The sequence below is a fragment of the Melanostigma gelatinosum genome (genome assembly GCF_949748355.1).
Source record: "Melanostigma gelatinosum genome assembly, chromosome: 13".
In the NCBI taxonomy this organism is placed as follows: domain Eukaryota; kingdom Metazoa; phylum Chordata; class Actinopteri; order Perciformes; family Zoarcidae; genus Melanostigma; species Melanostigma gelatinosum.
In genome coordinates, this window is record NC_136646.1 from 3,292,594 (window position 1) to 3,306,406 (window position 13,813).

The 13,813-nt window shown below is 46.0% G+C and overlaps 1 protein-coding gene across 5 annotated transcripts; it reads right to left on the bottom strand.

The window, feature by feature from the left end:
- Positions 1-745: 745 nt before the first annotated feature.
- Positions 746-13,420, bottom strand: cog1 (component of oligomeric golgi complex 1). Of its 5 annotated transcripts, none has more exons than XM_079281952.1 (15): positions 13,085-13,420; positions 12,279-12,526; positions 11,953-12,134; positions 11,578-11,748; positions 10,717-10,873; positions 9,742-9,952; positions 9,202-9,565; positions 8,642-9,090; positions 7,490-7,636; positions 7,248-7,409; positions 6,027-6,151; positions 3,696-3,804; positions 3,383-3,492; positions 2,401-2,482; positions 746-1,008 (listed from the first exon to the last, which is right to left on the bottom strand). In XM_079281952.1, the coding sequence occupies exons 1-15, from the start codon at positions 13,388-13,390 to the stop codon at positions 844-846; spliced, it is 2,988 nt and encodes a 995-aa protein (XP_079138078.1). In that variant the 5' UTR covers positions 13,391-13,420; the 3' UTR covers positions 746-843. The 5 variants fall into 5 exon arrangements, with proteins under 5 accessions (XP_079138078.1, XP_079138080.1, XP_079138079.1 ...); XM_079281954.1 differs by having other exon boundaries at positions 746-981; positions 11,578-11,754; XM_079281953.1 differs by having other exon boundaries at positions 746-984; positions 11,578-11,754.
- Between the last annotated feature and the right edge of the window lie 393 nt (positions 13,421-13,813).

The following is a 13,813-nucleotide window of genomic DNA, read 5'->3' on the forward strand; positions in this document are numbered from 1 at the left end:
CACAAATATCGTCACACGAGTAAAACTGAGAAGTAAAAAATTGTCTGATTTAAAAGATACAGGAATTATTATGTAAGAAAGCGCAAACTCACGATGTTGCAATTGTATTTATTTATTCATCCATGCTACTGGAGGGGGGACATTATGACTTACGATTACCTTATTCACGGTTGTTTGGTTGCTTTTCACTTAAAAAACATGTCACATCTGTGATGCAATAGAAATATTTGTTTAACAAAATGTAGGTAAAAGTGATTTTGTATGTTTTACTGATGATTGTTGGGAAAATATTGTGAATCACAATTATTTTCCTGGATAATCGTGACGAAATAATTTGATATGGTCCATGCTTGCACAGTGCCAACACAGGAACAAGACCTCCTGTTCGGATGTATACACCGTACGGAATAATCTGCTGTAGTATTCATTAGGGAGGCTTACTGAACAGGCCTATAGGCACAGGCCCAGCGCCCTCTGACCCCATGTTTGATCTGACTCCTTACAAAAAGATACTATGGAAGGCCCACTGGTGGAAATCCCTTTCCTCCACATCCAAATTCACACAGTACGCAAACTACTATGAGAGCAAGGCTGCTCGTTTAAGTATATGATGAACCTAAGAGTGCAAACATTGAAAACACTCAGTACTAATTAACTGCTTGCTCGCTGGCACATATGAATTACACCTCACTCATTTCCATTAAGGGGCCATTTGCATCAATTGATCAAGTTAATTAATTCACACAAGACGCATTTCTGGAAAGACCAAATCATTTTTACTGTACATTTTATTTTTTACAAAGTTTCTGCAAGGTCAAATAAAACAGCTTGAGCAATAAAGGCTTATTTGGCCATGCCAGACAGCCAGCTGAGCTTGAATAAAGACGGAGCGGCGGTGTCTTCGTCCTGATCAGCCAGCTGTCTGAACAGGCTGCCCGGCCGGAAGCTGCTCTCGCTGTCTGCTGCGGAGGATGGAGGTGCCTGCTGGAGGAAGGAGAAGACGTCAGGCTGTCCCGTTTGTCTCATTGGTATTTGATGACAAGACGATTTGGTCAATGACAAAGAGTCCTGATCCAGGAGTATCAAGCTCTCCTGGGATGTGGACATCTCGGTTACTCAAAGACCCATGAAAGTAATTGGTGATTAGTAATGACAGTGACATAAATATTTGGGGTTTGTTGTCACCAGAAGCTTTCACAACATTTGACAGTAAAATGGTAGCCCAGTACAATCGAGCACTCTGACACGTAGCATGACATTCCTGGATCAGGGCTCGGTAGATCCTGGCTGTGGTGCTCCATGCTAACACGTCAGTATTTCACATATTGACTGATAGTCGTGGATCCAAAAGGTCAAATAGCTAAAGGTTAAAAAAAAGTTAAAAGATTAAGGCATACATAACAGGCTACAGCATGCTAAATGTCGAGTGAGTGCACTCTGAGCATTATGTCTCATCAATAAAAAAAACGGAGAACTTGTGGGGACTACTTTCTCGGTTTCCAGAGGAATGGTTAAACGGTGTCACAGTCTCTGATCAAGGAACTCCTGACCCAACGACTCACACAACACCTGGATTATTCTGGTGTCTATGGACTACACTGAACAGTCGGAGCATTTCGAAACACTGGTTGTTGGAAATATTTGCAAGTCTTTATTCAAGAGTCAGATCAAAAGAATAGAAATGGATTCCCCTCGGTGTACCCCGTACAGAGACGAGACATGGTTAGCCTATCATAGCACAAAGAATGACAGCATGGGAAACCGCTGGCCATTCAGCTTCTACTAGCAAAGCCAACTGATATTGGTATCATGTGACCATTAAAGACTATTTCTCACAATGTCAGTCTGTTGTGTCAGAGTTTCGTAATACGGAAGCTTCAAATGTGACGGTTTTGGACGAATCCCAACTTCAGCTGAATAGAAACAACTGCTTTTTATATTTCTGCTGACCTTAACACAAACTTTACTAATAATGCATGCATCTAAAGATGAGATTGGTCCATTTAAAACAGGTAAGAATAGCCCAGAGTCTCTGCTGCCCCATGGAACTCTCCAGCTAATAGTCTGATCCTGAGCTACAGTATGAGCCCCAGCAGAGAGTGGGAGATTAGTGAGAAACATTTGAATCAGTTAATAATGCCTGTCACACTGCAAATGCACCAAAGGTAAACCCAAGACACGACTGAAAATACAACCAAACACACACGCACCCACACTGAGCAACTTGCCTGTGTGTCTCGCACTCAAAAACGCTGGGAGGGCAGGTGTAGTAACAGAAACATTTTTTCCAGGGTGGAACAAAACAAGAAACAGAGAAATGAAGACATCCTGTGGTAGTCAGCACATGAAAGAACAACACTGAGGCAGCTTCAGTAATCTGATCCCAGCTCTGTTACTCACCAGCTGGTGAGCAGCAGCAGAGCTCCGGGTGGCTGACTTAGATTTACGCACATTGGACATGCTGAGAGGCAGCAACCCGAACCTGCAGAACATTGAAATGATTCAAATACAGATATACATAACCGAGAGAGAGCGAGGGGAAAACAGTGCCCTCTTCCTGGTTCACACTCGTAGGACCGGGTACTGAAAGCTCAATACTTCTGAAGCACTGACCTAAACCAGGCATTACATTATTGCTCAGATTCATACTCTCGACTTGTTTTTTTGATCAGACAATTTGGAATTTGAATAAAATGTAACCAATTTCAGATTTTATGTGTTTTTAATATAACTTCACTGTCCAATAAAAACCATGTAGCTCCAAATATGGTTATTTTTGGCTTTTTCAGATAAACTGAATGATGAAGTGTTCCTTTATGGATTAAGATATTCAGACTTAATAAAACCTTTAAAAACCTACTGGATTCTCTGTAAAGTCATTGTGACAAAGCTGAACGTGAGATTATATGATTATATATATTATATGACATGCGTGGTTTCCACACAAGTTTGTATTCAGGCAACATTTTAGGAGTTCAGCTTCTTTTGATTATTAAAAGAGTCTAAAAGTAAGGAATTTAAAAATTGATTGAGGAATCAGAGCTGAGGTCCAGATATCAGCCAGCCCTCAGGATGCATGGCTCTCATGTCATGCATCATCTTGGATGCATTGTTCTATGCACCTGTTTGCATTGAGTTTTAAGAAATGAATCTGAAATTCACACACATTTTGAACAAATATGCACCTAGCACGTGTTCAATCATTTGTATGTATTTATACATTTTAGTGATGTTCCATGCGTCATTATAAGTGAAATTAGCCACAGAACATAAAGACAATATTATTTGAATCTCAGCTACAATCGGACACATTCGTACTTAATGTAAGAAAATAAGGTGTGGATAACCAGCTTAATAAATTGCCATATCTGTTAGTCTGTACCTGATCTGGCTGCTGGCCAGTGGCAGGATGTTGAAAGGCTCCTGGGAGCTCACACTGCTGCTCCGCAAGGCAAACTGCTTCTCTGAGCCCGTCAGCAGCCCCAGCAGCACCTGAGACACACCGTCAGCAAGCAGAGCAGCCCCATTTATTATGTTTGCTGTTACTTCATATTCTATCATGACATAATCTGGACAACAGAGGCATCATGAGCTCATTGTAGTCACTCATCTCTGGGCTAATGTCAAAGCTGGTTCTAAATATCATCAAGCTACGGCTACACTGCGTTTTTCTGTGTGGTCGGGGCTGAAAGTACCGAGGTCCTCTGGGACAGGCGGTTGAGGTTGGTATTGAGCGGAGGTGTGAACACGTCCAGGTCAAACGGGTCGATGTAGCCCTCCAGCCAATCACAGACCTCGTGGAATCTGGAAGACACACGGCACAATGTTTACAGCTTTCAGAGCCCTTTTTAATGCTGTCAGGCCTTTACATTTAAGACAAATTTAACCACCAAATATTGAAAGAAAGATATCATATGAAAAATGCTAAAATGCTCATGTTTGCTGAAAGTTTGAACAGGTCTATGAAGCGCTTTTTGTCCTAACGAGCTTCGGTTCTTACAAATGAGATCCAAAGTGTCACAAACCACAAACATCCAGCTTCTCGAGAGAAATACCTGCTGGAGCCTCAGGTTCTTTGCATGTGTGCACTTGTGTGTAAACAGACTGAAGACCCATATGTCCTGAAATACAGAGCCCTTCTCCAAACTTGAATCATACTACCGTGCAACCCCGAGGAAGAGCTCCGGGCTTTGAAGAAAATGTGACACAGGACACAGTTTGTTCATGGAGTACAGAGAGAACACACCGCTACAGTGGTGATTACTGTGTGTCTTTATTTGTATTATTAGTTACTATTATTAAGTACAGTGATCATGTGAACAGACACAAACTCATCAAAAGTCTCTCCAGCTGTTAAAGCCGACTGACAGCTGATCCAGCTGTGATCAGCTGGTCCTCCGTCATCAGAAACAGACGTCACTTCACGTGAGGCAACTGAGGAAAGGACGTCTCATGTCTCTTAAAACATATTCCCTCGTTTCCTCTCATGGTTTCCTCCATGCATCCCTGGTGGGAGGGACTAAGAAACAGGGATGCAATAAGAGACTTGAGAAGTACGCTAAGACGCAAGGAAAGGACCCAAGTGAGGGAAACGGGGATGCAATAAGAGACTTGAGAAGTACCCTAAGACGCAAGGAAAGGACCCAAGTGAGGGAAACGGGGATGCAATAAGAGACTTGAGATGTACCCTAAGACGCAAGGAAAGGACCCAAGTGAGGGAAACGGGGATGCAATAAGAGACTTGAGAAGTACCCTAAGACGCAAGGAAAGGACGCAAGTGAGGGAAACGGGGATGCAATAAGAGACTTGAGAAGTACCCTAAGACGCAAGGAAAGGACCCAAGTGAGGGAAACGGGGATGCAATAAGAGACTTGGGATGTACCCTAAGACGCAAGGAAAGGACCCAAGTGAGGGAAACGGGGATGCAATAAGAGACTTGGGATGTACCCGTCGTGTCCAAACGGTAGAATTACAACTTCTGGGTCAGTCACGTGATCCCATTGGGCCCAGTAGAGATACATTGGGTCGGAGACGTTTGTAACTCAGCTAATAATAATCATGATTATTTTTGGAGGTGAATCAACTTCCCTGTACAAACGCATGAATATCCCTCATTGAAATCATTCGGTTCTAAAAGTTGTAAAATGCACCATAACTGAATCCAGAGCTATTTTCCTTTTACAAGCCTACGCAGAGCCCCATAATGTGGACAATCACTGGAAGATCTGGTTCAATTTAATCTGAATTCTTTACTTGAGTCAAACTTTTTTGCTTAATGTGCCACTGAGCGTAGCCTCCAATGCTGTATCCTGTTCTCCACATATATCCATGGTTTCAGCTCGTCATTCTGTCCGCTGCCATCTTGCAACCAGAAGTGACAGGAGAGGGTGGAGCTTAGTACAACCAAATCCTGAATAACACATTTTTGAGCGACCAAAATTTTACAATTAACTTTGATGAACTGAAAACACACCGTGAAAGGGTTAAAGTTTTAAAGACGAAAACACAGACAACTCTCAGACTGGACGACGCCGTAGTAGCGACCCGTCAACCACAAGGTAGCCACTTCCCTAAAGGAGGTTCCCATTTCACACCCGACGTTAAACATCATGGATACCTTTTCTAAACAGGGGGAGGGGAACGCGAACTGGAGCCTTTCTATTCTTCCGACCACTCAAAGCACGAACACTTCAATGTCATCATTCACCCATTCACACCCATTCACACACTGAAGACAGGGGATACCATGTATATTGCCACCGCCGAAGAAAACCTGCTCTACCTCTGAGCCACAGCAGTCTTCAGAAAAACAGCTACAAAAAAAGAGCCATGGTTCCAAAATAAGGTCTGTGTTTCTACATTGAGTCATGGGTCGGGTGTAATTCTCCGTTGGCCTAGTGGAATGGGTCCGACTACGTGGGTTTATGCGGGTCCTCGTGGATCTCTGAAGACCTAACTCAGCCTGCATGGAGCTTAGGAGCCAGGTTGGTAATCTACCCTTGATGATCTGGGACAGAGGATGTTACCTGGGGTCCTGGTGGGATCGGGAGCTCTTTCCTTCCTCCACTCTGCTGCTCAGTGTGGTGTTGAGGTAACGAAGGTCAAACAACAGCTGCAAGGCTCTGTTCTGAGTCATGGGAAACACACCCTCCTGGATGGAGGAACAGAACCAAACAATCAGAGAAACTGTGGTTCCTAGTGAATGACAAGAACACTTTCCTCCACAATCCTCTTCATACCAGGGGTCAAATGCAAACCACATTAGACCAGCACCGATATCACATGTCCACAGTATGTTATCGGATTACCTGAAAGCTAAAAAACAAGGTTACCCACTATTTCACTACTTTTGAGGCAAAATAATATGATATGCAAATGAGGTGACATTTTCTTCATTTTCAAAACCGTGTAAACTCTGTTTTTCTTCAGTATATGTTACGGGTAGTTTACATCTCCCAGCCGAGACCAGCTTATCGGGGACAGACCCAGATCCGGCTTCACTTCAGCCTCGGACCTGCTCCGGAGGGAGGAGGAGAGCTCAGCTCCCGACAGCAGCAGCAGCAGCAGCATCTGCTGCTCCTCCTCCTCCTCCTCTCTAGGAGTCAACGCCGACACCTCTCTGCTGGAGTCCCAGGCTGTATTGTTGGACCCGCTGGAGGGACGGGAGGCACGGGACAACCAGAACCAGGACTGAGAGGGGCAGACTGTCAGACCTGCTGCAGTAAAATGAGAGGCTTTCTAAAGGGACTCTGGTGATCAAACACTACCACTTTAGTCCACAGGGAGCGGCAAAAGAAAGTTCCTTGTCGTAACTTTAAATAGATAACGTAATGTGTGCACTACAAACAGAAAATAATGTACTCCCAACAATATAACATGAACCGAGTATAGCGTATGAAACAAAAGCCACACGTCATCATTTATGTACAATGGTAACGTAATGTGCATGAGGTCAGCAAACTCCATGAGGACAAAATACCCAACAAGTCTCAACTGTCATTACCAACATTTAGCTAGTAAATATGAGGAAACATCCGCTGAGGAAGATTGTGTGATACGATCATAAGCTCCTTATTGAGTAAACTGCTGATCATGAACATGCTTACAAAGGTTATAGAATCTGAAGACCAAATCATCTCACTGTACCTTAAAGACGTTTCTCACCTCACAATACAAACTTCCCTCATTTCCATTGTGTGTGTGTGTGTGTGTGTGTGTGTGTGTGTGTGTGTGTGTGTGTGTGTTACTCTGCTGAAGGACTGCTGTGTGAGGCTGTGGTAGTGGTGCAGGACCTGAGCCAGACAGGTCTGCAGCAGCTCCTGCAGGGTGGGCCGGGGCAGAGCGTGGCCCCCCACCCTGTTCACCTCCACACACAGCTGGAATAGCAGCGACTGCACGAACCAAGATGGCTGCAGAGGAGACAAACTTCACATCAGATCACTGAATGGAATCAGAAATGGTTGTGCTTCCTGAGGTCGTGCTGGCTGACCTGGACTGGAAGACGGATTTTGGATGTGACACTGCTCCCCGACTCTGCTTCTTCTTGGATCTCCAGATCCTCCCAGTTTGTTGCTGTTGTGAGGATGGCACCGGCAGACTCAGCGTGCAGCGTTGTGGCAAACTTATCCAGCAGAACCTGGAACAACACCACACACAATTCACCATAAGAGCCAGTCTCCTCTTTGCTCTGGGACTCCTCTAAATATCGGACTCTTAAGCTGCTAAATGCTCCACAATCTTCACCAGCGAGTCTCTGACTGTGTCGGCGGGTAGAGTACAGTGGAAACAGATGCTGCTGCTGGAAATGAAGTTGATAAGAACAGCATTGTGTCCTGTCAAACCAAAACTGTGAGCTAAAGCCTCTACAAGCCTCTGTAGAGCTGAGGGAACGACAGCAGAAACCTTTCACATTACACATTTAATACGATGTCAATAGAATTATGTTGATTTATGCAGTTCTAACTTTTTACTCAATTCCTGAAATCCCATTTCTACGGTCACATTATTGTCACATGATGACACCAGAGACATGTTAAGAGATCCAGAAGTGGGTAAGTGGACTTTGAGCATGGATCGTTTGTTACATATAATGCTGTTTACATTTACTAAAACATCAGCCAACATGTTATAAGGCCATTTCAGTAGACGTCAGATGTTTACAGCTGGTCCTGCTGCCTCAAAGTGAGCAAAACAATCAATGTAGCTTTAAAGCATTAAGGAGCTCAAAGGCCTTTTCACATTGTGAAACAAATAATGATGTGAGGTTAAGGCCTTCTTTGAGTGGAGAGGCATTTGCTATCAAGCCTTCTGTTGACTGAATTAGAAGTCCACAGAGAAGAAGGGTTGGAAAGCAGAAAACACTAAAAAGGTGGACAACTACCCTAAATTGAAGTGATGTTTAGAACCTAAGCTGGGCTTACCCAACATTCTTTTTTATTACACAATTCTAAAGTTTGTCAGCTTTTGGAGTTTCAACTGCATTGAAGTCATAACCAACCAATCGAGCTACAGGACATCATGTAACCGGAATGTTGACGAGCGCCGGCTATCTTAGCCTCTCCTAAGAGTCCTCAACACAAACAGACTTCGTACAACTTTCAACAAATAAAGCGTCACATAAATGCATTGGACAGTGTCTGACTTTGGAGAGGGCGGAGCTCCAGATGCGGTACGCCTCCATGCTGCAAACGAGGAGCTCCTCCTTCAGACATGCCCACTTGGCCTGGGTGGGGCTGACCTCCGTGGTGGCCCTGGCTTTGCCCAGCTTCTTGCCTTGTCTGGGGGTCTCCTTCGCTGTGGCCTCAGAACCCCTCTGTTTTCCCAGGATGCAATGCTTCAGGTTGGGGCAGAGTTCACCCATGGACTGGCACAGCCTGGCCATGAAAAGGACTGAACTGAGGCAGGCGGGGCTGGGGTCAGGTGAGGCTGAGGCCAGTTCAGAGCGGATGGAAGACAGGATGTGGCGGACACAGGCCACGCAGCCTTCACGTAAAGCGTCCTCCACTGCTGGAGAGTCTGTGAAGCGGTTAAAAGAGGACGCTGACGAGCTCTCGCTGGGACCAGAGGAGGTGACTGAGCTGGAGTGAGGCCCTACAGAGCACAGCAGGAAAGGTGAATATTAGCATTATTCAGGATGTGATAACACTGGCGTCTGTCTGAACGCTGACGCTGAACGCTAACACTGGTTTGAACTGCCATCACCTGTGTCTTGGGAGGGCAGGTAGTACTGCAGGTCCTCCAGCCTGGCCTTTAGCTTAGCATCCAGAGAGGAGCAGAAGTTTTGAACGCAGGGCGTCAGGGCCTGGGTCTTCATGGCCAGGCTACTCCTATGGTGCTGCTGCCCCCGCTGGGTCACGCTGACCCATCCTGCATCGCTCAGCAGGTCCCCCGGAGACTCCGACCACAGGAAGGACGCCACATCTACCTCGTACTGGCCCCCGCGGCCTGAGCCAGGGTTGGTAGCTGAAGAAGTATGGATGGTCTGGCCCTCAAGATCCCTCACAGCTGAGGCGAGGAGCTGGACGGAGCTCGTTGAGATGGCTTCAGTTTCTTCTTTGGTGATGGCCTTGGGGAACGGGAGGATGGATCATTGGCATATTACCATATGTCAAATTTGATCAATTTTGCAAGTCTGTCGCTACTGTAAAATTCAACATGAATCCTTAAGATGTCAATGGAGAGACGTGTTTAGATGCTGAACGCCGCTAACAGCTCCGAGTGTGAAGCTAGCAGAGCACTAACCTGCAGGCGCTGAAGGAAGAGTTGCTGCAGGAAGTCATCCCAGACAACCAGGGGGCACTCCAGCAGTCGCTGACACACAGTGCTCCAGTGCTGACTGATGGACTCGGTGGACAGGAGGTCCCATACAGAGTCTCTAATGGCTGCCAACCCCTTCAGGCTCTTCACATAGACCAGGAGGCTGCTAACGCCACGGCAGATGTCCTCCTTACAGCTAAGAGTCGAGGAAAGATTCAAAAGGCATCGATTACATAGCAATAGCTGACTTCCTGAGCCACACCCAACATGCTGACGCTGCCACCACTCCTTCACCACAGCCACATGGGAATGAGCCAACACGTTACCGTCCTGCTGCCTGCTGAGAGACACATCGGCTCAAGCCACGCAACCATGTGTGCAGCCAACCCCAGAACTTGAGACTAATTAATTCATGAATTATTCCTTTTTGAAGGGTGGGTAATAAAATTCTGCTATTTTTATTTATTAGAAAACCGATTATTGATGTTAATGGCCAAAGTTGACTGCAAACACTTTCATCCATCTTTTGTACCAATTCATGTGTTTACAATGCATATTTTGGGGCCCTTTGAGCATCATATACAACGGTTACATCATTTGGTGTCAATACATGCATTTATGGGCCAGCCCTCAACTGTAAGGCTCTACAGAGGGTGGTGCAAACTGCTGAGCACCATATGCATTCACGACATTGTTGCACAATCTGTTTTCTCTGGAGTTTTTACATTTTCCTCTTACTCACCTGTCTACTGTGACAGACAGGTGAGTAAACGTGAAATTGTTATTATTTATTCGAATGATTTCATATTATATTCCTATATTTACTGCTGCAGCACTATTTCATGTCTACCGTTTAAACCTTTAAAATCCTTCAAGCACTCCCTGAGGTTGTGTGTTATAATAATTAGACGTGCACGTCAAAGGTTAAGAACACCAGCATCCTGATTGGCTGGTACTTACGTATCGATCCACTGCTGCAGGGTGTCCCGGAGCTGCTCTCTCTGGATTGGCTGAGCCAGAGTGCGAAGGGCTGGCTGGAACTCCGTGATGGAGGGAGGCAGGTATTTGAACCAGCTGCCTGTACTCGTCTCTTCCTGCAACACCCTCCTGTCTTTAGCTGAGGACAGAGATGGGATTGATGGTGTCACCGTTTCTTTATCATGGATATTTGTGCTTCATAACACATCTGTGTCCGTTGACTTTGGACTTTCTTACTTTACACTTAATGCTTTTAAGATATACTGCATCTAAAGCCTTTTCTTCAGTCAAATCGGAACACACACGTCATATACATAACGGAAAGAGCTCAGTCTAAATATCCACACCTCTGCTTAGAAACCACACAAATTGTATTCATTTTGCCCATGAACAGGAACAGCTGGCAGCTGATGTAGCATGACCCATCATGATTTGGATTCATAAATATAGCTTAATAAATTGTGGGCTGCTTTTTGTTCTATCGCAACATTAAACTTTCTGTTTACATCTCCTAATGTCTGGAACACAGATATCATCATCTTCTGTCTCTGCAAATACAAATAACTGCTGTTGTGTTGTAAAATCCACGGACATAAGACAAGTAAAAGAACACACACAATTTGTAAGCTTTAAAAAAAACTGTCCTCGAGCAGCTGACAAGCTAAATCATTTTGGAGTTGCCTTACTAAAACAACAACATATGACATCATGTAGTGCCTATGCCCAAACCTGTTAACAAAGGGAGCGCAAACCGAGCTTAAACAGCCGAGGGTTTAAAGTAAGCTGATGAATAACAGCTGTCAGTCGGGAAATCACAAGTGTCCTGACATCCGAGCGGTTTACCTGCGTATGTGGTGGAGGTGACGTTCTCCAGGGTAGTAAAGAGCATGCCATAGCTCAGGGCTCCCTCCCCCGGCCTGGGGCCTCCCTCTGGGGGCAGGTAGAAGACGGCGTAGGCCTGGAACAGAGTGGTGACCAGCAGCTCCACCAGGCTGCACACCTGGGCCTTGATCCCTGCACCTGGACCAAACACACGTCCGTATGAACACACACTTCTGACCGTCACTAAATATTCATACTGTAAACAACATTTCCTGCTCTGCTTCACAGTAAAAGCCTTTAAGCAATACTTCCTGCTTCGTGTCTTGTGAATGTGTTATGGCACACTTGGATATGAAAATGCATATATGTTGGCAGGTGTTACAAATGGTAGAATACCGTGCTGTGGTTGGTTGAGAAGCTGATGGATAGAAGCCTTCCGAGCCAGCAAGAAGTCAGCCAGGGCCTGGCGTGGTGAGCTGTCCTCCAGCAGCATGGTGGACACCAGGGCCTCAGCGATGGCCTGGTCCGACACGGCGCGGCCCCGCAGCAAAGACCTGCTGTCCAGCAGAATGCTGGATCTGCAGGAGGACAGACTAGTTACTGACCTACGACTAGGTGGTCACTAACTAGTTGGGTCTACTGCATGTGGATCCACCACTAATTCTTTCACTTCTGAGGCGTGGGGTTTTCCCATTACAATCTCTGACTAAAACATCCAGTACCTGAAGTGTCCCGTGGTGGCTACCTGCCGGACCAAGATGGGGAAGCGGGCCAGGACGGGGCTGTAGTGGCCCCCTGTAGCAACCTGCAGCTGCAGCAAACTGTGCAGGTGGCAACAAAGCAGGTAGAGCTGGGTGGCCCGGAGGTACTGGGACGCCTCCATGGCGCTCCAGATGCGCTCTGGGATCTCCAAGAGGAGCTTGATCTGGGAGGCCATGATGTAGAACTTCTCCTGCCACTGCCTCTGGTCCTACGACAGGATGACACACACATGCAGCATATTAGACTTTGGATAACGTGTGTATAGAATTTAAATTGAGAGAGAAAAAGCAAGTGTAGAAGGATAAGAAGTACAAACACCAGACAATGTAGAGATTTACAGTATGATGATCACACAGTCAAGAACCATCTTAAACTTCCATTACATATGTCAACATATGTCACAAATAGAATGTAATGAGCTCCATATGACAGCAGGAATACACACAGAAGATGTGTTTGGGCAGTTAACAATTGTCCTCAGGTAAATTCGGTATTCAAGTGATCCACCAGCAACACTTCATTTGAATTAGGTTTTGCATTTCTTCTCTGGCTCGTGCAGCTCTACTGAGTCAGGGTTGGACACACATCAGCTCCATGCAGCCATCGTTCCATGCCGAATCGGTCAGCACGTTTCATTGAGCCGTACAGAGTGTTCATTCTTAAAATAGTTGGGGGGGGGGGGTATGCATACAGCTGATATGATAATGATGGCCACAGTTTGGTGTTCCTATAACGACAGTACGACTGTAGTGCCGTTGGCGTTCACCTCCTGTCTGCAGCTGCTCGTGCTGGGTGTGCCTTGCTTCAGCTTGTGGCAGTACTGGTGCATGTCCTGGATGGACAGGACGACGCTCTCCGAGCACTGCCTCATCTCTCCGATGGTGTCGGCGGCATCGATCAGGTCCCGGTAGCGCTCCCCCACCATCTGCCTCAGCTCCTCCTTCTTCTGCTCGATCTCCCCGCGGACTTTGCCTTCGACCCGGCGGATCTCCGCGGTGTTGTAACGTTCGAAGAGAACCGCCGGGTCCTTGATGTCAGAGACCCGGAGAGACAGTGCAGGATCTTCGGCCATCGCACTTCTAAAACAACTTCAGCTGTTCCAGGAAGTGTCACCCGGAAGACCGGGGAAGAGCCCTTCCTGCCGCCACGTCAGCAAAAATATGACGACGACTTATTGGTCAATTACGCTGTCCGTCAGGGAACACAGGGTAGCTTAGGGCCGTTGAGCCAATCAAATCGTCCCAACGTGCATCGTGATGATAATAATAATAATAATAATAATAAAGGAACGTTGTTATCATAATCATAATGTCAATGCAGTTCCCCATGTATCCCGTTAGAACCCCCCCAGTTGTCACACACGTGTCTTGTGTAGTCCACCTCCCTCCGAACCTTTCCTCCGCCCTCATATGTTTTAAGACACATTAAATACTTCACTGTCAACAATAACTTGTGTCTGAAATGTTTGTTCCACATGCAAGTCTTAAAATGACAT